Here is a 23,246-nt window from a genome sequence, read left to right as displayed (position 1 = left end):
TTAGTCTTAAATTGATGCTTGTAAATACTTCTGTCATTAGACTAAAAGGTTCATCAACTACTCTAATTATTACATAGTATGCTTTTAAATCTGTGTGTGTCTGAGGGCTATAGATATAAATGTGTACCTAACTACTTTTTAACCAATTTCTGAAAAATCAGGAACCTTTGGAAAAATCTGGATATCTGTTAAAAATGGGTGGTAAAGTAAAGACCTGGAAACGACGGTGGTTTGTGCTTAAAGGAGGCGAATTACTTTACTACAAATCTCCAGTAAGTACATGTAACTTATTTACTATTTAATATTAGATTGTTTTCACTGAGAATGTAGGGCTGCTAGAAGGAAAAAGAATGCATTCCTGGTGTCTGAGCTGTTAGAGAGTGAATCAGGACTCTGTTCCTCAAGAAGTGCACAAGATACTCAGTGTCTAACTAGAAAGTATTTATCAAGTTTAATGTTTAAATTAGTTCTAGAATTATTTATTGCTATTTGTTGGGAGATTTTAAATACTCTTTTTCCATGTTTTCCACACAGAGTGATGTAACCCGAAAACCTCAAGGTCAAATTGAGCTAAATGCATCAAGCCTCATTGAAAGGGGTGATGGAAAACAAACAATTCAGGTGCCTGCTTTTCTCATCAGTGTTTCAGTGGGTATTTATTTCCTCCATCCTCCAAACCAATCCCTTGTTCCAGTCGCTGTTGCACTGGCACTCCCAGTGTGGACTTGGAGCTGATCAGTGCCCTTTGTTTGAAACCAAAGACTCATTTCAGTTGCAGACACCATAGAAAGGCCTATGTGGAGTCTCCTTTATATTGCTACAAAGCTGAGATCATCACATCTGAGATAGAAATAGAGTAGTTGTGGGGCCCACTGTTAGTACTGAGAGAATATTTTTTGTCTGAACTGAGATAAAATCAAGCTTTCTCATGTCTGCTGTCCTGTAACTTTTCAGGTAAAGTCTAAGAAAGGGTCTGTCTGCCCTTCCTGGCCATGGAATGTTTTGGTTTGGTATTGAAAAGTACTATGGGGAAAACAGACCTCCCAGAGTTGTGAAACTACACCGGGTAGTGTAGGTTACAACCCCCTCACTGTAGGGTTGAATGTGTAATGCTCTTAAAGCACAAGACTTTTCTGTTACTGCATAGCTGACCACAGAAAAAAGAACATACTACCTGACTGCAGATTCTCCTAACATCTTGGAAGAGTGGATCAAAGTACTACAAAATGTCCTTAAAATACAGGCTGCGAGCCCACTTTTCATACAGCCTGAAATGAAGCCAACCATGAAGGGATTACTCACAAAGGTAGGAATATGTTTCTTCCTTCAGTCTGCTTTATTCTATATTTCTTAAGAATACTACCTAGATGAAACTGGCCCTCCAATAAAATAAATACAAACAAAACAGACATGCATTTGATTTCCCAGTACTTTACAATCTGAACAATCCAGAAGGATTGCCAACTCACCTACTTTGGGCAATACTTTTCTTGTTAAGTGATTTGATGTGGATTTTGTCTTTCTTTTGTGTTTAATTCTCCATTTGTATCCTAGATGAGCATAAGTTTCAGTATCTAAAAGACATACCTTATTTTAGTGGAGAAGTCTCTTTTTCTGTATTACTCACTGGGACAGATTATTTCAATATAATAAGAATACTGGGTGAAAGGAATTTTTAAATTCATCCAGTACCTTAGCTCCCACTAATTTAGGCCTAATCCGAAGCAAAATGGAAAACTCGGCACTGGTCTTACTAGGTTTTAGACAAGCATTTAATTCTGTATTTCTTATGCCTTTAATAGAGTTACACATTTTTAATTATTTGTCCAATAATGTCGAAATTAATTTGAACCCAGACATTTATTCCAGCATCACCAAAGTTCAGAGACGGTGAAATGGAGTCTTTATCTTTCTGACTGTGCTGTATCCTAATGTTCTGTAATTTCAGGTGAAACATGGATATTCCAAAAGAGTTTGGTGTACTCTAGTTGGAAAAATTCTGTATTATTTCCGAAATCAAGAGGACAAGGTAGGTCCCTCAGTTGCTTTAAATGATGATTTGCAGCTTTATTAAGGTACTTTCAGCCTGGATATTATATGCCCATTTTATCTTGATTGCCAAGCATTTATACTTCATAGATTGTCAACTCAGAAATTTCCTATCTAATAGCATAATCCAGGGAATGTCCATTGGTCTCCTCCAATGGGATGTGATGTATATTCTGCATCTTCATGTCCCTAGCTGAAGGGGGACACTGATATGCTGACAGTTCCAGTCTCCCTTTCTGACAGGCAAGAGACTCATCAAAGATCTGTCATTTACCTCTGGAAGCTGACCCTTTCTAATGTATGCATGCAGTGGGCAGTGACTGCAGGTTTCAAGAAAAAAAATGTTCTTTTTATGCCTCAGTTGACTTTCAAATTCTGTGCATTGGTGTCCCTCTACCTCCACAGTGCTGCACGAAATGCTAAAAAAGTGCCTGGCAGGATGGAGCTTGTTGCTTTGCAGATGTGTTTCTGTGGAGGGGATCTGTTCCTGTTCCCCACAAGGGTTACAGAAATGGAGCTTGCTGCCTACAGCTGATGAGGTGGACAGAAATGGAGACAGAGGATAGCAGAAAAAAAGGATGAGAAAATTAATTCTAAAACCTAGGAAAAATACTGGTTGAGGAAGAAAAGGAAAAAACAGGATCCAGTCAGCTTTAAGTTGACCTCCCAACATCCCACATTGTGTAGGACTCAAAGAGATAATGAAGAGTAAGACCTGGCTCTTCCAGATAGGGCCTGACCTTTTGTTCCCTACCCACACTTCTGAATATTGTTGGTCCTTCCCATTATATTTACCTACAGAGACAGAGCAAAGGACACTTCCTAGTTGTACTTTTCACCTGTCCTTTTGCTCCCAAGGCATTGTAGCTTGTCATGGAGAAACTTCTTCCTAGTGGAGGTGGGTCAGGAACAAGGTTTTGGAAACTTCTGCAAGAATTCTTGTTATTAATGCTGGGGTTATGAATATTTGATTCATAGCCTCATTACCTAACTACCAAAAAAATGCTGATGCTTGACAAAATAGTAACAGTCCACTGAGCCATTATAACCAACAGTTCAAAAAATACAGAAAATCTCATTTGTTACTTTTAACCAAATAATCACACTGGACTCAGTAAATTTATAGCCTTGTTATAAAACTAGTCATTCCCTTTGTTATCCTTCCTTTTTTAGCCATTTTTAAACATTTAGCTAAACCTTATTTTTACAGCTATATGAATTAAACAGTAGTAACCATCCATAAAAACATTTTATTTTAACTACTCTAAAAAAGAGTGATACAGGGCTGGTGAGTCAAATGACAAGAGCATTAATATCTATCTGATCTTACAAAGACATTAAAATTAACTTGCATTTTCTCCTATGAAGAATATTCACTACACCATTAAATGACACAGTTTTGAACATCCTGGTGTGTTAGAAAGAGCAGGGGTGCTGTAGGAAAGAACAGAACTTTGCATAAAATAGCCAATAAGGACTGTTGGTGTCTGTCAGTCCTGTTGCCAAGCTGTGAAGATGACATGCTGTGTTGATGTTAGTTTTGGCTTCCTGTTGATAATGACTAGGAATTAATTACTGCTGGGAGAATTTAATTTTTAATGGCTTTTCATATAAAATACTTCCTGATAAATGTTCATAACATATGCAATTTAAGACTTAAATACTGTGATCTATGAGACCAGAGAATGAAACCAACTGAGAAGGTCTACCACACAAATAATTAACCTGTTAAATTTATAGCATGAACAAAATAGATACATCAGCACTACACTGCTGCTCTCTGAAATAACAAGATTATAATTAAAATTCAGTGCTTGACCCAGAGAATTTTTGCTTGGAACCAGATCTGGAAATTCTGAGGAATTACTTCTCTCCTAGATAAAGAAGGAGACCTGGAAGAAAATTTTATTGCTTAAATCTCACTTTCAGATTTTGGTACATGCCATTCTCCTGCTGTCTGCAACAGCTGGCTTATCTTACATTCCTTAGCAGGAATGAAAATGAATAAATATAATTGGGTGTTGATGGCAGTTCATGTTTTCCTTTCTATTTGTAGATTAAGAAATATAAAATCAGTGTGCACCAAAGCAATTGTTTGTTCTCTCACCACTTCTGAAATTTACTTTTAGTTTCCTCTTGGCCAAATCAAGCTTTGTGAGGCGAAGGTTGAAGAAGTTGATAGATCATGTGATTCTGATGAAGATTATGAGGCTTGTGGTCGCAGTTTATTATCAACACATTACACTGTTGTTATTCACCCCAAAGATCAAGGACCCACTTATCTTCTTATAGGATCCAAACATGAGAAGGTAATAAAAGGGCTACTTAATTGAGTTTCAGTAACACATCTATGAGTATTTAATAAACAGGAGGAAGGGGAGTGACAAGTCTTTTGGCTTGTAGTTTGATATAGTAAGCAAGGAGAAGGTCTTGCTTTATTAACACTGATCAGTTTGTCAGCAAATAAATACTAGTAATCCTTTCCAAAGCAGATGAAAATAAGCAGACTTGCCTACATAAGGAGATGGTGCAAAATATCACAAATGCTGTAACTGGAGAATTTTGCTCACATCACACTAATGTGTTGACAGAGCTGTAGCACACCTTTCTGAGAGGTTTGGGATACTGTAACCCATATTCACTTCTCAGACTAACAGAAGGGAAGACTGCCTTGCTGAAGGGAAGGAGAAATGAGAGCTATGGTTAAAACCTTTGTTATTATTACTGCTTCATTGTTCTCAAGTAATCTTGCAGACCTTGTTTTGCTTTCTGGCCTTATCCCCAGCTTAGCAGGATCTGGCAGTGAGTAAAAGAAACATATATTAGCTTCCTGAGGAGGACAGAAAGAATGCCCTTGTAATTATCCACAATTTCTGAGGGTAAAAAATTTCAGAAGAGAGTCCTGTCTGATCTTCCATACTTTGTATTTTTACCACAGAGACCATGAATTAAGGTGTATTCAAAAAAAGGCAAACTCCTTTGGGCATCAGCTGGTGCATATGGCAGTGTTTCAAGTTGAGAGCAAAATCTCAATGAAGCAGCTCCTTCCAAGTATGGAATAAGTGAGATGCTGTATGTTTTTCTACTTTAGGACACATGGCTTTATCATCTGACTGTTGCAGCTGGAAGTACCAGTGTGAATGTTGGATCTGAGTTTGAACAACTTATTTGCAAATTATTAAATATGGAAGGTGATACCAGTAAGTTTGGGTTTGTTTCAACACACTAATCTTCTACTAACTATTAAATAGACTTACGAACTGAATTAACTGAAAAACCTATATATTTTCTCTTTTTAGCTTCTCAGATTTGGAGACATCCTACTCTTTGTCATAGCAAAGAAGGAATTGCTTCCCCTCTTACTACATTACCATCAGAAGCTTTGCAAACTGAAGCAATTAAATTATTTAAGGTAAAAACATAGCAGATACCTTTTTTATATTAACTGACTAATTCTTACCTAAGGATTGGTTATTAGTTGGCTTACTACATATGTTTAACAGATAAGAAAAAGAAAAGAGAAGTTTACTCTCTTCTTTAGTGGAGGTAACTAATGGACAGTAACAGAATGTGCCCATATCATCTCTACCAAGAAGTATCACTTCTAATTTAAAGAAATCAGCTTTAGCTGTTCAGGCTCCAGCTTTTGGCTCTGTTGCTGACACTGCTGATAGAGGGCAAAGTAGTAGAAAAATTCATGCCCATCATGGATGATAATAATTCCATCATTAAATTCTTTAACCCCAAAGAACATAACAGAGTGGATCTCTGTATTTAAAGAACTGTATCTGAAATACTATTTTTTTCAGTTAGATTTCAGGAAGAAAAAGCTGGTGAAAGTTGTTTTTAGATACATTTAAATCAGCGAGAAGATATTTTTTAAAATTTTAAATAAAATAAAGCAAAACCAAAGTTTCTAGTTTGAGCAAATCATGGATAATTTCAAATTGAGATAGAAGGCAAAAATTCTACTGCTCTTTTAAATAAAACCAAATTCTTTAGTTTATATGGAGTAGCTATTGTTAAAAGGCTGATTAGGTACTCTAGTAATAAAAATAATTTTACTCTGAAATATTTTCAAGTATTTTACAATGATTTTGTAAATCCACTTCTAAACATTCTCATACACCTTTTAAAAATACACATATGTATATCTCCCAAGTAGTAGTAAAAAGGCTTCATGATTTTAAGATGCATTGTAGTTCATAACTGGTGTGCTGCAGCTAGTTTCTTGAGAATTTCTGTGTGGTATTAAGACCTTGAATCTTTACCAGTGAAAGGCCAGATAGGTTGTTGATACCTAGGAAACTCAGTATACTACAATGCCATTAACCTTCTTTCTTTTCTTTCCTGCCCTCACCCAGATAGAACTCCTGAATGTTAACTACTAGCCAGACCATAAAGTCTTATTTCAGAGAAAAAACTTTGCTGTTCCTTTTTCTGTACATTGTGAAATAAATAACAAGTTAGAAGGCATGGTGCTTAGATAAATGACCTTTCTCTGCAGACCTTCCACAAGTCTATAAAGACGAAATTCACTGAACCATCAACTGGAGAATTTTGATGTAATGGATCTAGAAAGGAATTAAAAACAAGCACCATATGTTCAGGCACAGCCACTTCTAGGCAAGCTTTTCAGCTTGCTTATCTGAAATGCTTGAAGCACTTGAAAGAAGTGCATCTTCTCTGATAGAAATAAATGTATTTTTTACATAGAAATTATTTTATGTAATATATTTCTGACCTATTGAAATCACAGGCATTTGCCTAAAATAAAGAAGAGATTATTTCCATGACTTTCATTGAAGCTTTGTATAAATCAGTTTCAAAGACAGGTAGGAAACTGATTTAGAAAAAAAGCAAGTCTTGTTGCAGGTATTCCATTGCTCATAAAAAGTAGTCCTGTGTTTCCATATATTTTCCGATAGCATAGAAATAAATTCCATCTGTTCTATTTTGCTTACATACTTTGAAAATTCATCAACTATTATATAGAGTGGCACGAATGACATGTAAGCTTTCCTCTATTACATGAGAACACATGCATAAAACCTGGCTTTCCAGAGACAGTGCTGGGCATAGGAAAGGTTATACCCACCCACAGTAAAAATACCAGTGAAAGCCAAGATATAGGACAAATGTCTCTAAATTATGGTTTTCTTATCTTTGTATATTCTGCTATTTTCCTCTCACTACTTGCATGGGCGTTTTGCACTGGCTGCATTAAGAGCTGTACACTTTGCATTTTAAAGGTCCTGTTGCAGAGGGGTAAGCTATGTTCAGCATGTCCTTAAACATGCCTGCCACAACTGTTGCAACTCCTGCTAGAGCTCAGGCCATTAGATACAGAGTGAAAAGTGGGGATTTTGAGAGGGGTTTTTATCCTGTCTCTCTGTGTAGCTTTTTATCTATTATGGTCCCTTTTCACATCTTTTTGAAAGGGCCAGCAGAGTTTCCTCAGTCTACTGGTGGACTGACTTATTGTGACTTCAGTTATAGCACACTTGTTATACAGAACATCAAAAGGATTTGTTGGAGCTTTTCATATGTAAACTCACTTGTTTATTATTTTATATCTAGACCTGCCAGTTGTTTATAAATGCTGCAGTTGACTGTCCTGCCATTGATTACCACGTGTCTTTGGCCCAAAGTGCTTTGCAGATCTGCCTTACGCACCCTGAGCTTCAGAATGAGATCTGTTGTCAGCTCATTAAACAGACGAGACGTCGACACCCACAGAACCAGGCAGGACCAATACAGGTAACCCTGTGTTTATTTTAATGGTATCTGTTCAAACAGCAGTGGAGAGACTACATGGACTGCTTGGAATGGTGAAGGGACTCCATTCTTCTGTGGCATCTGCTTATTTATACTCAGATAAAAGCTGAACTAAGATCTTAGTACTGCTATGTCTTCCTGAAACAAAGCTGATGCTATCCTCCATCAAAGTACATGTATCTGGTGGTAGGGTGTGTCTGTGCCTGTGCTGTTTCTAAAGTAGGGACGTACACTGGGCTATCTTCAAGTTAAGTGCTGAGTAAAACATGATATATGGAACCTAATTCTCTATTACTGCATCAGAAAGTTTGGTGGGCTAAACCACATGGCAGATGTCTCTATAATATCAGTGAGAAGAAAAGCTATAGTGCCATGTTCTAGAATCTCAAATACACTCAGGGTTGCTGATAGATGTCACTTGAGAGATACTACTTGTTGTTCTTCTGCATGTACCCTGCATTCTAGATTATAGATACTTAAAATTCTTTGTGCACTGCCAGCTGTTTACTGGTAGCCATATATGTAACAATTAAATGAACTGAAATGGAATGGAAAGCCAATACTTATAGTCTGCATAGAATTAACAGAACTGTAACACTAGTGTTTGTGAGGCAGCAATACTTGCAGAACTAGGAGATGGATCAGAAAATGTGACAGGAAAATATTAAAGCTTTTGTAATAGATACATTTTTTTTGCCATAGAAAGTAGAACATAACCAGCAGACATACCTGTTATCTAGGATACAGGCCATATGTGTGCATCCCTAAAACATCTACAAAGCTTCTATAACAAATATGGCACATCCACGTTTATTAGCACACACTGAAGTTAAATATACCTCATGGATTTTAAACTAACCATAATCCTTCTTCAGTACTTTTGTATCATTGGCAAGGCTTACCCTCTGATACAGGCAAGTTGTTGTTATCATAATCCACTGGCATAATTTTTAGGAGTTAACATGTTCACTAAAACATCTGCAGCCTCACACTAATTTTCACATCCTAAATCCAGGTGCAGTCTCCTACACTTGCCTCTACTGCAATGTCTTCCTGAAACAGAGATAATGAAATCCTGCATCTAATTACAGATATTTGATGAAAGGGAATAGCTGTGCCTGTGCTGTCAAGTTTATATTAATATTAGGCAAGGCAGATAAATCAAGATAGAGAAACCCCATTCTCTAAACTTCAGCTCGATGCATTGATACAATTGTGAGAAAAGCCTTAGTGTATTATCGAGAGTATATGAGAGCAGTCTGTGTTAAGTGAAGCTTTTGGATACATAGTTAGCAATGAAAATGTAACAAAATATTGAATTCTTGTTTCTTTGATAGTTATTATTTGGTAGGAGGAATATATATTATGGGTTTCCTCATAATATGTCTAACAGGAGAGCTTAATTAAAATCAAACAAGATTCTCCTCATTTAATAGTGGTTTTATCTTGTTTATTAACTGCTCCTTATACAAACTGATCTGCTTTTCCATTTTCCATTGAAGGAAACTTGCTGTTCATCAGTAAACAGAAAGAGAGCATTGTGGCCTACCAACGAGTACACATACTTATTTACTTATTTACTATTTACTAACTTATTTTTCTCTGTGTTTTTCATTTTTATTTCTATTTATAGCTGTCTTTTACTTGACTTGGCATGGTGGTAAACTGCACTGCTGCCAGCAGCCACAGCAGGAAGTTTTACTTTGTAAGATGCTTAAAACTGTGACTGTCTTCCTTTTGTCCAGGGCTTGCAGCTCCTGGCTCTCTGCGTTGGACTCTTCCTGCCACAACACCCATTCCTTTGGCTTCTTAAACTTCACTTAAAGAAGAATGCAAATTCCAGGTATGCCTGAATATTACTACGCAGTTGAGTTGACGAGTACCTTATTTTCAGTTTTTCATGTAGTATTTCAGATATATTTGTAATATTCAGAAATATCTGTATTATTCAGAAATATTTCAGATCTTTCGACATATATCTTTAAAGATATTTGGCATATATTTTAAAATATATTTGAGAAGAATCATGCTCCAGTGCTACGAAATGTAGTGCATTTGTTTCTATGCATCACTTGGGAAAGTTGTCTTTTGTTTTGAAAAATACCCTGCAGTGGAACTCGTATGTTGCAAAACCGTGAAAGCCAAGTACAGCAGTTACACAAAACACTGAGCCATGTTCATCTTTGCCACAGTTCTGTTCATCTCAGTGGACTAATTCTCCTCCTAAATCCACATGGTAAAATGTGTTGGAAGTCTCACAGAGGAAATTCTGAGTGCTTCTCCCGTTTGGCACCCCCAGGGAAATTTACTCTTGGTTTACTATCCTTCCAAGTCGGTCCCCAAGGATTGCCTTATTTCTTTTTTTGTCACAGGACAGAATTTGGGAAGTATGCAATATATTGTCAGCGCTGTGTAGAGCGCACCCAGCAGAACGGAGACCGGGAAGCCAGACCATCCAGAATGGAAATCCTTTCCACCCTTCTCAGAAACCCATACCACCATTCCCTGCCCTTCAGTATTCCAGTTCATTTCATGAATGGCATATATCAGGTAATGTCAGGTAGACCACAGAATGCAACCTCCCAAACCTCTGCTATTAGGATATCTATGCATATCAGCAACAGAATTGTTAGTGTAAACGTGATTCAAGGTTCATCCTGTGTCACTGTTGGCAATGGCAGGCACAAAGTAATTGAATCAGATTTGGTCAATGAAAAGTGAAGGTTTGGGAAAAAAATCTTTAAAAGAGAAATAAATTAAAACCTCCTAAGAGTGAGGAGTACTGCAGTTCTGTTTTATATTTAACCTGGCCAATAGATGAAATAATTAGCCTGAAAAACAGGGAAAGGTATTAAATACCACTTCCTTGGTAAACACCTACATTTGGAAGCTTTTTGATACTGACTTTGGTTTCATGAACTAAATGAAGTGAGGTATAATTTGCTGGGAAGTTTGTCAGTTTTTGAATGGAGAAAAACTTCACTAAATTGACTTCCTGTGTTGTGATCTTGCCAAACACTTCATGGGATTCTTCAGTTTCCCAAGACAGTAAGTTATTCACAGACATCTTGAAAGTTAAAATCACAATGAAGGCCTAAAAGCACCCCTGAAACTCCCATTTTCAGTCATGAAGGGTAAGCATATTTGTTACAGAACAAACACAGCTTCATTCTTAACTGTTTTGGGACTTTGTCAGTCAAAGCCTGTAGGAAACTTTCCATGGGCTTCCATGCTTACTGCTTTACATCCTGGCTTGTGTTTCTAACTGTGAGAGCTGTCTGAAAAGTATTTTAACAATTCACAGTATTCCTAGATAGAAAGCAAGTTTTTATATGAAATCAAAACCATATTTCATAAACTTTTCGTTCCAGGTCACATAAGAACTCTGCTTTTTTTCCCCCCTCCTTGTTTCTTAATTGCTTATTGTTTGCCCAGTAAAACAGAAAAAAAATGGATTTCACAGGATCCTTTGGGTTGGAAAACAGTCAAGTCCAACCATTACCTAATTCTGCCATGTCCGTTGCTAAACTATGTCTCAAAGCATCACATCTGCACACTTAAATCCTAAATGGTTTTGAAACTGAAGTTTGAACATGAAAAGGAATAACTGCTCTTTAGTTATAGCTCAAAAATATTTACTTAAGGGTTATGAAAATTGTAATTGAATAAAAAAATCACTTCAGTGGGATCAGCAAATAACCAATTGTAGTGGAACAGAAAACTCTTGTACTTATCTTCCTAAGCTGGACTCAACAGATACTTTTTTTAATTCCAACCTCTGAGATGCCCTAAATAGAAGTCTAAGATCATTTTTCAAGATCTTTCTTTACAAAAAAAGAGGTAAGGAGGCCTTTTTCAACAGAAAAATACAAGAAACACCCTCAAAGTAGATAGATGTGAACATCAGCAACCAGTATTTTTATAAAAGCCAGTTCTTGCTAAAAATGCTTTACTTTTGGTAACAACAGGCAAAAAATCAGATTTGAGAAAATAAAACTTAGAAGACTTAGATTTATATTACTGGCCTATGTATTGCTGACAGAGCAGCATTTGTAAAATATTTTGGATGTACCAGTGTAGATCTGCCTCTAAATACTCTTCCTTTCACCATCTGAATGTGATACAAAAATAGTAGTTGATCTCATTGTCTCACCACCATATTGAGAACTGTAGGAAATTTTACCTTTCTTAGTATTTCAAGTGGTATTTTTAACATAAAGCTCAGATACTAGGTCTGTTTTCTGTTACATAAATTTTGTAACAAGGTCAAGTGTAGCAAGTGCAAAGAAACTAGTTTAAGCAAAGAAAAAACAAAAAAAAACATTTGGAAGCTTTTTGATACTGACTTTGTTTTCATAAAAAAAATGCAGTGGGTATAATTTGCTGGGAAGTTTGTCAGTTTTTGAATGGAGAAAAACTTCACTAAATTGACTTCCCATGTTGTGATCTTGCCAAACACTTCATGGGATTCTTCAGTTTCCCAAGACAGTAAGTTATTCACAGAGAATGGAATAGGTCTTATTTTGCCATTATCATTCTAGAGGTAATGATCCTTCAATATCTTAGACTTTTTGAAGGAGAGGAGGCTGGCGTTTTTTAGAAAGTTTCATAGCAAAATATTTTTTGGATACTTTTTTAGGTTGTTGGATTTGATGCCTCTACCACAGTAGAAGAATTTCTGAACACCCTGAACCAGGATACAGGAATGAGGAAACCAGCCCAGTCAGGATTTGCACTGTTTTCTGATGATCCTTCTGGCAAGGATATAGAGCACTGTCTTCAAGGAAACATCAAGGTAAACAAAAAAGCTGTAATGAGCTCTACATATAAAACAATAAAATATCTTCATTTTGCAGAGCTGCCTTTAGACAACATAGATGAAGACATTTTTCAGGCTCAAAACTCTCTTTAGGTTTTTTCCTCATAATGTACAGGAAAGATTAAAAAAAACATCATTTTTTCAATTGCTGAAATTAATTCAGTGAACTATATTTAAAAGCTTTGTCTAGGAGACTGAGATTATTCATAGAAGTAGCTGCTGGGTTAAAAAAAAAGTAAGTTGTTATTAATCACAGTCCTTTAAAACTAGAAAGCAATTAGAGTCCAAGATGCATTTAGAGATTTCAGTTAACATTTCTTGTATAGCTCCAAAAGATGAACATTAGAGTCCAAAAAGCATTCATAGTCGAGAAGAAAAAAAAACCAGGGAGTTCCTTATCTAAATACAAAATAATCAGGACTCAATTCAGGAAATTTCAAATGTTTGACTTATCATGGTTCTGCATTTTAGTTCCCTGTATTGCTAGAATTTAATTCTTTGCAGTAAATGAAAAAAATGCAATATTATCAATACTTGAATAAAATACCAGATATTTTTCAAGCTTTTTAGCAACTAGTGAATAATGAATTTTTTGTGCTTCTGTAGTTATGCACCCTTCAGCAGCACTTTTTGTTACTAGGTGCAGTACAGCCAGGCCTTAGTGACAAGCAGAATCAGGGTCATCATGATCAGCTATCTTCCCCTAGTAGAATGATCACCATATGTACAGCAGAAAGTATTCAAAATGTACTTAGTTTCTTGGTAAATGCAACTTCAAAAGCTGATCACAGTAATCATTCCAGGAAGGCTCTTTTGTGAAGGAATAGTGACATGAAACCTAGCAGGGCTCCTAGGACCTCCATTCCACCTCCTCCACCTACCTACCTACACTCCTGCTGCACTTTATAACAAACTTCATACAAACTTCGTAGCAGCTACTGGAAAAGGCCTGAAAACCTCCAGCATGCAGCAGAAAGAGAAGGCAGAGCTCAAAGGCACTCAGTTAATTATATAACAACTTGCTCTACATAATTACACATTCATTGGCTTCTGAAAGATGAAGAACCTGCTCTTTCATATAAGCACGTTATGGCTCATTTCCTAAGGTAGCATGTGTGTTGCAGGATAAAAAAACAACAGAAATGTTAATTATTAAAATGACTAAGAATGCAAGTAATCATTCAGTAAGTTTCAAAACTCAAGTTATGTATGTTTCCGATATGTAGTAGGTAAAAGATACTAAACGAGTAGACAATTACTATTCAAAGGTGTTTTCAGTTTTGTATTGTTTTCCTTCTAGATCTGTGACATTATTTCAAAATGGGAGCAAGCATCCAAAGAACAACATCCTGGGAAGTGTGAAGGCACAAGGACTGTACGCCTTACTTACAAAAACAGGTTTGTATAGCAACTATAACATCTCTGCCTTCTCCAAAGGTTTGTTTTTAATTTATGCATGGTTTCTTCATCTGAAAAACATTGGCTGATTCAGAGCTTACACCAAAAACAGTAAATAGGTACAACTAGAGAATTTTAAACCCCCCCAAAAACTATAGTTAATTTTTTCTAGTTCTTGAGAGGTGAGCAGGGCTGCCAAAAAAAAGCCAACACTGAGCTCAGAAGACCGAAATTAAATATTTGCTCACTGGTTCAAGTACAAGTTTTGCTCTGCTGGTGTGGTTTCATGCTGACGCAAACATGTCACATTCACAGCAGATACTGCTAATCCTCAGGGCTAATGCATTCCCCTATCTTCTTAATTTAATAACACTTTGTCTTTTTGTGTAGGCTTTATTTTTCAGTTCAAGTCCATGGGGAAACAGACAGAGAGAAGCTGCTGCTAGTGTATCAGACCAATGATCAAATAGTCAATGGACTTTTCCCCGTAAACAAAGAACTGGCGATGGAATTGACTGCTCTGTTAGCTCAGGTAATCCTCGTGCATGCAGCAGTTTTACAGATGAAAAACCTGAATGAAGGAAGCTAACGGGTCCAGGATTGCTTGACAGTCAAGCGACTTCCACCTCCTCCATGTGACTGTGCAGGAAACAGACAGGGCTGTCTTTGTGTAAGGCTAAGTCTGTATTTCAGTGGCAATGCTGTACAGTGTGTGCTGCTGTTAGCTCCAGCATGGATAAAATCTGCTTTGCCTCCTAGGCAGTGAGGGCCTCTCATTAAAGACCATTAAATACCATTAGGTAGAGATTGGAGATTTTGAACGGCCTTTCTCAACTCCAGCAGGACAAGTCACTTCCCAGTCCAAGTCCAACCAAACTTTAGAACAAGTTTTAGAGATTCTACCCTAAGAGATACAGGCATGGTTGTTCAGAGGAACAATTAAGGTGAGATGCATTTTGTGAATCATATTTTCTAAATATTTAGGAGCAAAATTAGGAAATTTTACACTGGCATTAGCAACAACTTACTGTTCTAATATATTTGCCTAAGCCTTTGTTTAAAACTCATTTTACTTTGCTAAATTGAAGAACCCATTTCCTCTCTATATTTCTTCATTCCCTGTTCCCTACATGATTCCTGTAAGTTCATAGACCAAAGCAACAGGTGTTTAATGAAAGCCTGAGACTCCTTTACTAGACATGGTCTTTTTAAGACATGTTTTATTTTTAAAAACTTAAAAGGCTCAAGGGAAGGTATTGAGAAAATTGTTTGGTGGTGCTGCTCAATAAATCTAAACTGGCTTGTGTCAGCTGGAGATCTAGCATCTTAAAGCAGAATTAGTAAGTATTATATTTCTACAATTTATTATTGATATTTATCTTTTTTCCCACTTAAATATAAAATAAGAAAAATAATATTAGTTCCATGACTTTTATATCTGTGAAAAATATACATTAATTGACAAACTGTTTTTCATTTTATACTTGGTAAGACAGAGGAAAAGATAGCTTATAATACCCAGTTAGAAAATTACTTGAGAGTAACAAAAAGTTTTCTTTTTCATGGTCCTTCCATTAGGTAGAGATTGGAGATTTTGAACGGCCTTTCTCAACTCCAGCAGGACAAGTCACTTCCCAGTCCAAGTCCAACCAAACTTTAAAACAAGTTTTAGAGAGATTCTACCCTAAGAGATACAGGCATGGTTGTTCAGAGGAACAATTAAGGTGAGATGCATTTTGTGAATCATATTTTCTAAATATTTCGGAGCAAAATGAGGAAATTTTACACTGGCATTAGCAACAACTTACTGTTCTGATATATTTGCCTAAGCCTTTGTTTAAAACTCATTTTACTTTACTAAACTGAAGAACTCATTTCCTCTGTATATTCCTAATCTAAACAGGAGACCAGCATTAAATATGAACTACAGCAAAAGCTGTACAAGTTACTTCATAGCATTACAAAACACAGTGATTTTGAAATGCTTATTTTTTGTGTTCAGCAAATCTAAATTAAGTTTGTGCACAGACTAAAGGACTCCTGAAAGTCAAGAACATGAAGATCTGATCTGTCTTAGCTCTCCAAGTATGCGATACTTGGCAGCCAGATTGGCAATATGATAATTTAGTGGACATTCTAGAAAGGTATCACTAAATTTAAAATTACTAATCTGTATGTCACTTCAATAAAAACCTACTAACATGAAGAAAAGCAGAACAGTGTAACAAATTATCCAAAGTCAATGATACAGCAATTTTGAAGTCCAGTAAACATCATAGAAATGTTTTCCTCATTCTTCACTACAGGGCTGGGAAAGTTTAAAGCTATTTTCATATGCACAAAGTAGCATTATTACATACTCAAAAGATAACAGGGACATTTAAAAGAATACACACAACACCTAGGAAGCTGTGTAATTAATTTCAAAGTATCAAAGTGTAAGAGATCTTATACTAGGTTAACTCATGGAGATAAAGTCAAATATCCATTGAACTGTTCAGGGAGTCCCTAAACTACCAGTTGTCAGAGCTGGAAGTCTGTGGCAACAGACAAATTATTCAACAACAAATTATTCTATACTTGTTTCTTGTGTTTAGCTAAGAGTGCAGTTTGATTCCCTAAACTTCCAGTAACAGAAAGAAGCAAGTGACAGATCTCCCCTTTGCTATACATTCCCCCTCCCTTTTCTTGGGCAGCATCTCATAAACTTGTGATTTGAGTCATTCCTGCAAGTCAGTATGCTAGAAAGGTATTCTGGGATATTTTTTATTTGGAGGATTAGTTTTCCATATGATGATTTTATTGAGACAGCTCTCCGTGGGCCACAAATGAAAAGAGACAGTGTGAATGCATCATGCATCAGAAGCACCCTTTTTGCTAGCAGCACCCAGATACACTAAATAAAGCCAGAGTAGTGTTAAGCTGTATCTTCCACATCTATTACTAGCCACAGGTAAAGACGTGCTAAGCTGGATGGATTTTTGGAATGACAACTGGCATAGCTGTTGAGTGCTGATAACGGTAGATTGATCATCTGTAGGAATGCATTAAAAGCTGTACTAGACTTTTGCCCTTTATGCTGCAACTGCTACATCAATATTTAATCATAATGTTGCAGAAATTAGAAGACACTTCATAATTTTCTTGTGCATAAAAATATTAAATGACATTTTGGATTTATTTAATAAAGTATAAGTGATAATTGTTGTATTAACTTAAATTATCATTTTAACAAATGGATTATTTTTTTCTTTGCTAGTTAACATCGCTATGAGAAAGCATTTAAATTCCTTTCAATAACTAAATTACATACTTCATTTCAACAGACAGCTTTGTCAGAGATTGTCTACGAGATGGATGGCTCTCCGGGGGCACAGTGCTGCAGACTGCGTGCGCATTTATCTCACTGTAGCCAGAAAATGGTCTTTCTTTGGGGCTAAGTTGTTTGCAGCAAAAGTAAGAAACTTGACTGAGTTTGAGTGGTGTGGTTTTTTTTAAAAGCAAACATAATTTGCTAACAGTAATGCTATTTTGTTGAAAATTAGCATGTTATACATGTGCTGGTTGAAAATCTTTTTCAGTTGCTAACTTGCTTAAGTCATATAAACTGGTGAAATTATTGTTTGTTTTATGTTATTATTCTAGGTGGTACCTTTTAATTTTCTTGTATTTTAGTTTGAGATAGTCTTTTTGTTCCAGACTTTCTTCTTACCTGATAACTAGTAAAATATTGAAAAGGTATCATTAACTGGCTATGGAAGCAGAAACACTCAGTGTTGTTAAGGGTATTTAGAGTGCTCAATTCTGTGCTGGCCTCTCAGTTTCTCTTAATCCATCAGTATCTTCTCTTGATTCCAATAATAGCTGCATAAAACAGAGCTGCCCCCTCATCCCTAATATTTTATTACATAATCATAGCATACATATATAATATCACTTACCAGCATATGCAGACATATGTGCTATAGAATAAACTTCAAAACACTTGCTTGATTTTTATTTTAGCAATGAGGCTTTACTTTTTATTGGACTAAGTGCCAAGAGAGGCTTCAAGACTACTAGGTTGAGTTTACAGTCTTGCCACTGGCCACCTACAAATCTTTGAACAGCTACTTCAATTGCTTTATATCAGTTCCCTTCCACTGCAAATCTCAGTAAGATCTGTGGATGGAGAGAGCTCTATAATAGCTAGGGATTAATAATTACTTATGTATTGCCTCATTTTGAAATAGCAAATAAAGAACATTTCTCTTTGTAGCCTCTAGCACCATGCTCAGTTGAGAAGTCCTTCATATGGTTTGCTGTACATGAAGATGGCATAAGCATTCTAGATTATAGCTCTATGGTAAGTTCAATTTTTTTTAAATTTTGGTGAAAGTTGATTTTAATACTGAGTGTATGGAGAGATTCACCATCATTTTACATAAAAGATAGCATTAGCCTTCCACGCTAAGTTACCGAGTCTTTCTCTTAAAGCAAAATTCATTCCTTTCAAAATGCTTTAATGTGATCATCATTATAGTAGCACTAATAATAGAAATATGTAATGAATTCTCTGCACAGAATTTATTTTTGTTTATCAGATACAGTTTTTATATCTTTTAATGAAATGTTAATGTTTTAATCATTCAGATGTCAGGAGATCCATAGTTACAGTTCTTACAATAACATTAATTTTCTTTTCCTGGAGACTTGATTTTCCATTATTATTCATAATACATACACTCTGCAAAGAGTAGTTACTTTAAAAGATGGTTGTTTTCATTGTATTATGTTTGTTTAATAGTAGGTAATATAACCCAGTGTTATTTAATTATGTCATTTTAGGCTCTGATTTTTCTTTGATTTGCAATAAAAGTTCTAACAGAAAACGACTCGTGGTAATCAGTGTAAAAAAGCAGTGCCTGAGAAGATCCCTGTTTTGATTTATATCCTGCAAAGAAATAGAATGCTACAGTGCTATTAGCAACTGCTAATAATTGAGTATCAGAAAATTAAAATCTCAGCTTAAAACTGTACTGATATGGGCCCTCTCATTATGTTTCTGTACAGTTAAAGAAATAATAAAACAAAGAGCATGAGATCAAACAGCAGTTCTGTACAAAGCAAAATGAGATTGCATCAACTGCAGAAAGCTCTGTAAACACTCTCTACTCAGAGCTAGCTGTGGCCTTTCTGCAGAGCACTGCCAGTTCACAGTATCATCAGACCTTATTGACACTCAAGAAACACGCAGCTTCCAGGGAATATTCAGATTTTCCATAGGAAAGATCAAGGGTATCAGAAGTTATGTTTCAAGGGGTAGTTAGATATTTCAAAATAAAGGAAAAAAGAGGTTTAGTAACCAAAGGACGTCAAGTCAGTTACTGTATAGATATTATCTCACAATTAATTTTTAATGTGAACACTTGCAGAATACTAATATGAGTCGTAATGATAAATTAAATGCAAATCATTGACTCAAAGGCCACTAGCCTGCTGGTCCATGTTGAACAGAAAGAACCTAAGCATGGAAAGCAGGGGAGCCTTGAAGATCACTTGTATTTCATCAGAGATGTGAAAAAAAAAAGGACTAAATTTCATTTCTGTGATTGTGAACTACATCACTGCACAGAAAGCCATCCTGGAGTTACATTCTGTTGGTTGTCTTACACTCTTCCATTTAATTTATTTAGACACTGCTTCGATTTCAAATGGAATTCCTAAGATTAACTTCTCTCAGTGTCAGCCAAGGCTTGTGTAAATTGAATTACACACTTCTGCTGAAACTTGCTTATAATATCTTTGATCTAATTAATTTGGAATAGAAGTAGAGTTCCAACTTACAAGAATTATCATCTGCAATGGAAATTCCTCATGGTAAAGGTCTGAATTAAGCTATCTCACAATCTACAATTAATTTCGAGAACCATAAGGTGCCAACAACATTATTTTGAAAAATACACATGTATTAGTATTTTTTTAAGTATTTCTTGCAATGTGTTTTTTCTTTGTTGTTCTGCTTATAGCTTTGTGCTTTGATTTTTTTGTTTTTATTTTTTAAGCGATTAACAATTACCTACACATATAAGAGTCTGATGACTTTTGGAGGCTATCAAGATGATTTTATGTTGGTTGTTAACAATGATCATACAAAGGACAAATCAACTGAAAAACACCTTTTTGCCATGACAAAACCAAAGGTTGGTATATTACCTGGAACAGTTTCCCACCATCTGCTACTTTTCTACTTTTTCTGGTGGTAATCCTTAACAGATGTGAAAGATGAAACACCTCCTTTTTTTCCTAGTATTCTGAGATTATTGACTTTTGCCAGATGGTTGTAGAGGGCAAAACAATTAGTAATGTAAGAGCTAACAGTAACAACACTGATATGTTCCTTTTCTTTTCATGTCCCTGTCTGTCACATTCCAAATTTTTCATAGAAAGACAAAAAAGACTGTTAAAGACAGGAATTATATGCAGTACTTAAAAACTAATCTTCACATGTTCGTCACCTCAAATAATTTTAAAGAAGGTGCATTTATGTTCTGCAGTGGATTTTTAAGAACATAAAATCTGAAATATCAGATACTTCTTGAAAATACCAGGAAATTTTTACCTTTGGTTAACCAACAGTTCGTGCTTTTAAGTCTGTGTTATCTCCCTCCCTGGTAAGATTTACTTTTCTTTAAAGAAAACAATTTAAAGTTTTTTGCTGTTAGTCAGAACAATTTCTGAAACAGGATACAAAATTCCACATACAAACTTGGCTCAACACAACTCATAGAAAATACGCACAGTAAAATACCTTTGCTCAAGTTTTCCTTAGATTGTGCCCCTATGTGGATTGCAAAGAGGAAACATGATAAAAAGCTCCCAGAAGTTTTTATTTATCTACCCTATGTCTTTAGTTCTTTGAGCACTAGATATTTTCTAGCAAAATTGAGGAACATATGAAAGTTTTTGTAAGAGTGTCATCTTTCAGACTTCAGAATCTCTCTCAAAGTGAAAGAAACCATCTGTTTGAATCGTTGAAGGATGCAGAAGACAAAGTGTCCAGCATACTGATGGGAATAATATCACATTATTGGCAAGAATTAGTAGGAAAAAAGCTCTATTAGGCATCTCCTCTCTCCCCATCATTAATTTCTTTGCTAAAGTACAAGTACTTTTCCACTTGATGGTGACTATCACTTGCAAAAAAGTTACCTGTTTTTTCAGAAGTCACAACACATCACTGTATTTTTCAAAGTTTTTTATGTTCCTGTTACAGATTCTTGAGATCACTCTACTGATTGCCAGCTACATTAACAACTTCCATCAGCTGAAAGGAGCTGCTCATCACCTCTCTGCTCCAGCATTACTGACACCTCAAAGTGGGCAGAAACTCAAGGAAACAGGGACTCAGCCACTACTTGCAAACAGCAGACCAACTAAATGTCCCACTTTGTTATGAAAGGCTTAGGTATCATGATAATGCATCTTTTTTTACAGGGTTTCAGTGGCTGAAAACTTTTTGATGTGCAAGACAGGGAGAATAAGCACAACCATATCTAAATCAAAGGCAGACAGGTTTACTTTTGTTTCAGTGGTGTAGAACAGGAGTACTTTAGTTAAAACCCTGGCCTGAACTGGAATGATGAGAAGCATACTTAAGGACTATGGTTTACTAGTGGTGGCATGTGCCTACAGCTGAAAAATAAATGTGTCTGTTGATAATGATGGGGAAAGGTGGCCTGGGGAAAAATTGTATAGATTTCAGTCATTTTCCAGGTATTTACTCAGGGACCAAACTGTTTTCAACTCTAACTCTTCATCTCTGTTTTTCAAAATTATACAAGTCGTACAGCCTTCATTTTGAAAAGAAATTGTTTCAAAAAAAAAAAAAAAAAAGGGCAAACACAGAATATTTTCTACTTTCAGCACCCCTCAGTATTTGCAATACAAGCACCGGACTAAGAAGAACAAATTGATTTATTTGTATAATTATTTTTCCTTTTAAAAAAAAATAAGCACGTCATGTAACTATTATAAATTTTAAAAGTATTCTCATGATACACTCTAGCCTTTGTTATACTACTGTTTTACTTGGCAAATTTTCAGCCTTGGTCTGGTAAATATCTAAATAATCCTTCTCTCCCCCAGCCTTTTGGAAAAATCTAAACTGGACAGGCACTGTATTTAGTATAGTTTTGTTAAGCAAGATCCTGTACCTAATTCCTTCTTTAATCCAGAATAATAATGTGATACAGATGCAAGAATGACTCACAATTCAAAACACAAGAATAACACAGAAAGCCATTACTTAACTGTTGCAAGTAAACTTGGGAAACATATGTGACACATAAAATCCATGTATAATGTGTATAATGTATATACATTGATTCAGAATAATATTTTATAAAAGTTGTACCTCTTGTTTTTCATTTGTATCTGTACATTTTGTATTATAATATTAACAATGTTCTTGCACACTGAAGACATGATGCTACATCTGCACTACTGAACCTAGGAGCACAGTTGCCATTTTCAGCTGCAAGCCTCAGTGCTAGGTAGGGTCAAGTACATAGAAATTACACCCAGTTTTACTTGTGATCCTCACATTTTCGTTTCTGTGCTACAAAACCACTCCTGCAGGCTCTGAAACAAATCAGCAGCATACTCAAATAGATAGTTTAGGTCCAACCATAGAGAAGGTGGTCAGACATGAATCACTGATTTATATATATTTCACAATTTCCACTTCTGCTCATGCCAATGATCATGGATCATTTATCTCTTAACTGCTAGCTTTCATCATTTTGGGGTGTTTTTAATTACTTAAAATTGAAGTAGCTTCACAATTATGAATTGTAGTATTTGAAAAATCTCCTTTGTTTATGACACTTAAACATTTCAGATATATACATACGAGTAACTAAAACAGGTTGGAAAAGAGATTCGAGTCATGAAAAGAACATGCTCAAGGCTCTCAAAGTCCTGCAACAGGTACTTAAGTCTGCTGAACTCAAGCACCATTTTAGGAATGGTGCTATGGGCCAGTGCTGTGCCTTGAAAAGTATAAGCAAATAAAAGGCATTGATGCTTTCATATTTAGAATGCAGGAAGAGCTTCTTTTACCCTTTGGTAGGTTGTGGCTGTGCCATAAGATCCTTCTCTTTTAACGAGGCAGAGCCAGCAGCAGGAGGTTTACCTCCTTGTGGGCACCTGATCTCTTGCT

The 23,246-nt window shown here is 35.8% G+C and overlaps 1 protein-coding gene across 4 annotated transcripts in view; it reads left to right on the top strand.

The window, feature by feature from the left end:
* PLEKHH2 (pleckstrin homology, MyTH4 and FERM domain containing H2) overlaps positions 1 to 22,436 on the top strand; it is a 55,397-nt gene extending 32,961 nt beyond the window's left edge. For 3 of the 4 annotated variants that reach the window (XM_071739461.1, XM_071739458.1, XM_071739459.1), the window contains 18 exons: positions 162 to 272; positions 535 to 621; positions 1,148 to 1,306; positions 1,949 to 2,029; positions 4,179 to 4,358; positions 5,141 to 5,249; positions 5,349 to 5,461; positions 7,630 to 7,809; positions 9,573 to 9,670; positions 10,200 to 10,377; positions 12,467 to 12,622; positions 13,947 to 14,044; positions 14,435 to 14,576; positions 15,623 to 15,768; positions 17,371 to 17,500; positions 18,303 to 18,389; positions 20,089 to 20,226; positions 21,300 to 22,436. In XM_071739461.1, the coding sequence (XP_071595562.1) occupies positions 162 to 272; positions 535 to 621; positions 1,148 to 1,306; positions 1,949 to 2,029; positions 4,179 to 4,358; positions 5,141 to 5,249; positions 5,349 to 5,461; positions 7,630 to 7,809; positions 9,573 to 9,670; positions 10,200 to 10,377; positions 12,467 to 12,622; positions 13,947 to 14,044; positions 14,435 to 14,576; positions 15,623 to 15,768; positions 17,371 to 17,500; positions 18,303 to 18,389; positions 20,089 to 20,226; positions 21,300 to 21,482 (2,376 nt within the window). In that variant the 3' untranslated portion in view covers positions 21,483 to 22,436. Of the gene's footprint in view, positions 1 to 161; positions 273 to 534; positions 622 to 1,147; positions 1,307 to 1,948; positions 2,030 to 4,178; positions 4,359 to 5,140; positions 5,250 to 5,348; positions 5,462 to 7,629; positions 7,810 to 9,572; positions 9,671 to 10,199; positions 10,378 to 12,466; positions 12,623 to 13,946; positions 14,045 to 14,434; positions 14,577 to 14,844; positions 15,001 to 15,622; positions 15,769 to 17,370; positions 17,501 to 18,302; positions 18,390 to 20,088; positions 20,227 to 21,299 lie in introns of those variants that run through there. The other variant, XM_071739462.1, reaches the window with a different exon arrangement.
* The last annotated feature ends 810 nt before the right edge of the window (positions 22,437 to 23,246 follow it).

The sequence above is a fragment of the Heliangelus exortis genome, chromosome 3 (assembly GCF_036169615.1).
Source record: "Heliangelus exortis chromosome 3, bHelExo1.hap1, whole genome shotgun sequence".
Lineage (NCBI taxonomy): Eukaryota > Metazoa > Chordata > Aves > Apodiformes > Trochilidae > Heliangelus > Heliangelus exortis.
Note: the sequence above shows the minus strand (reverse complement) of the source record. Positions and strands in the feature narration are given on the sequence as shown.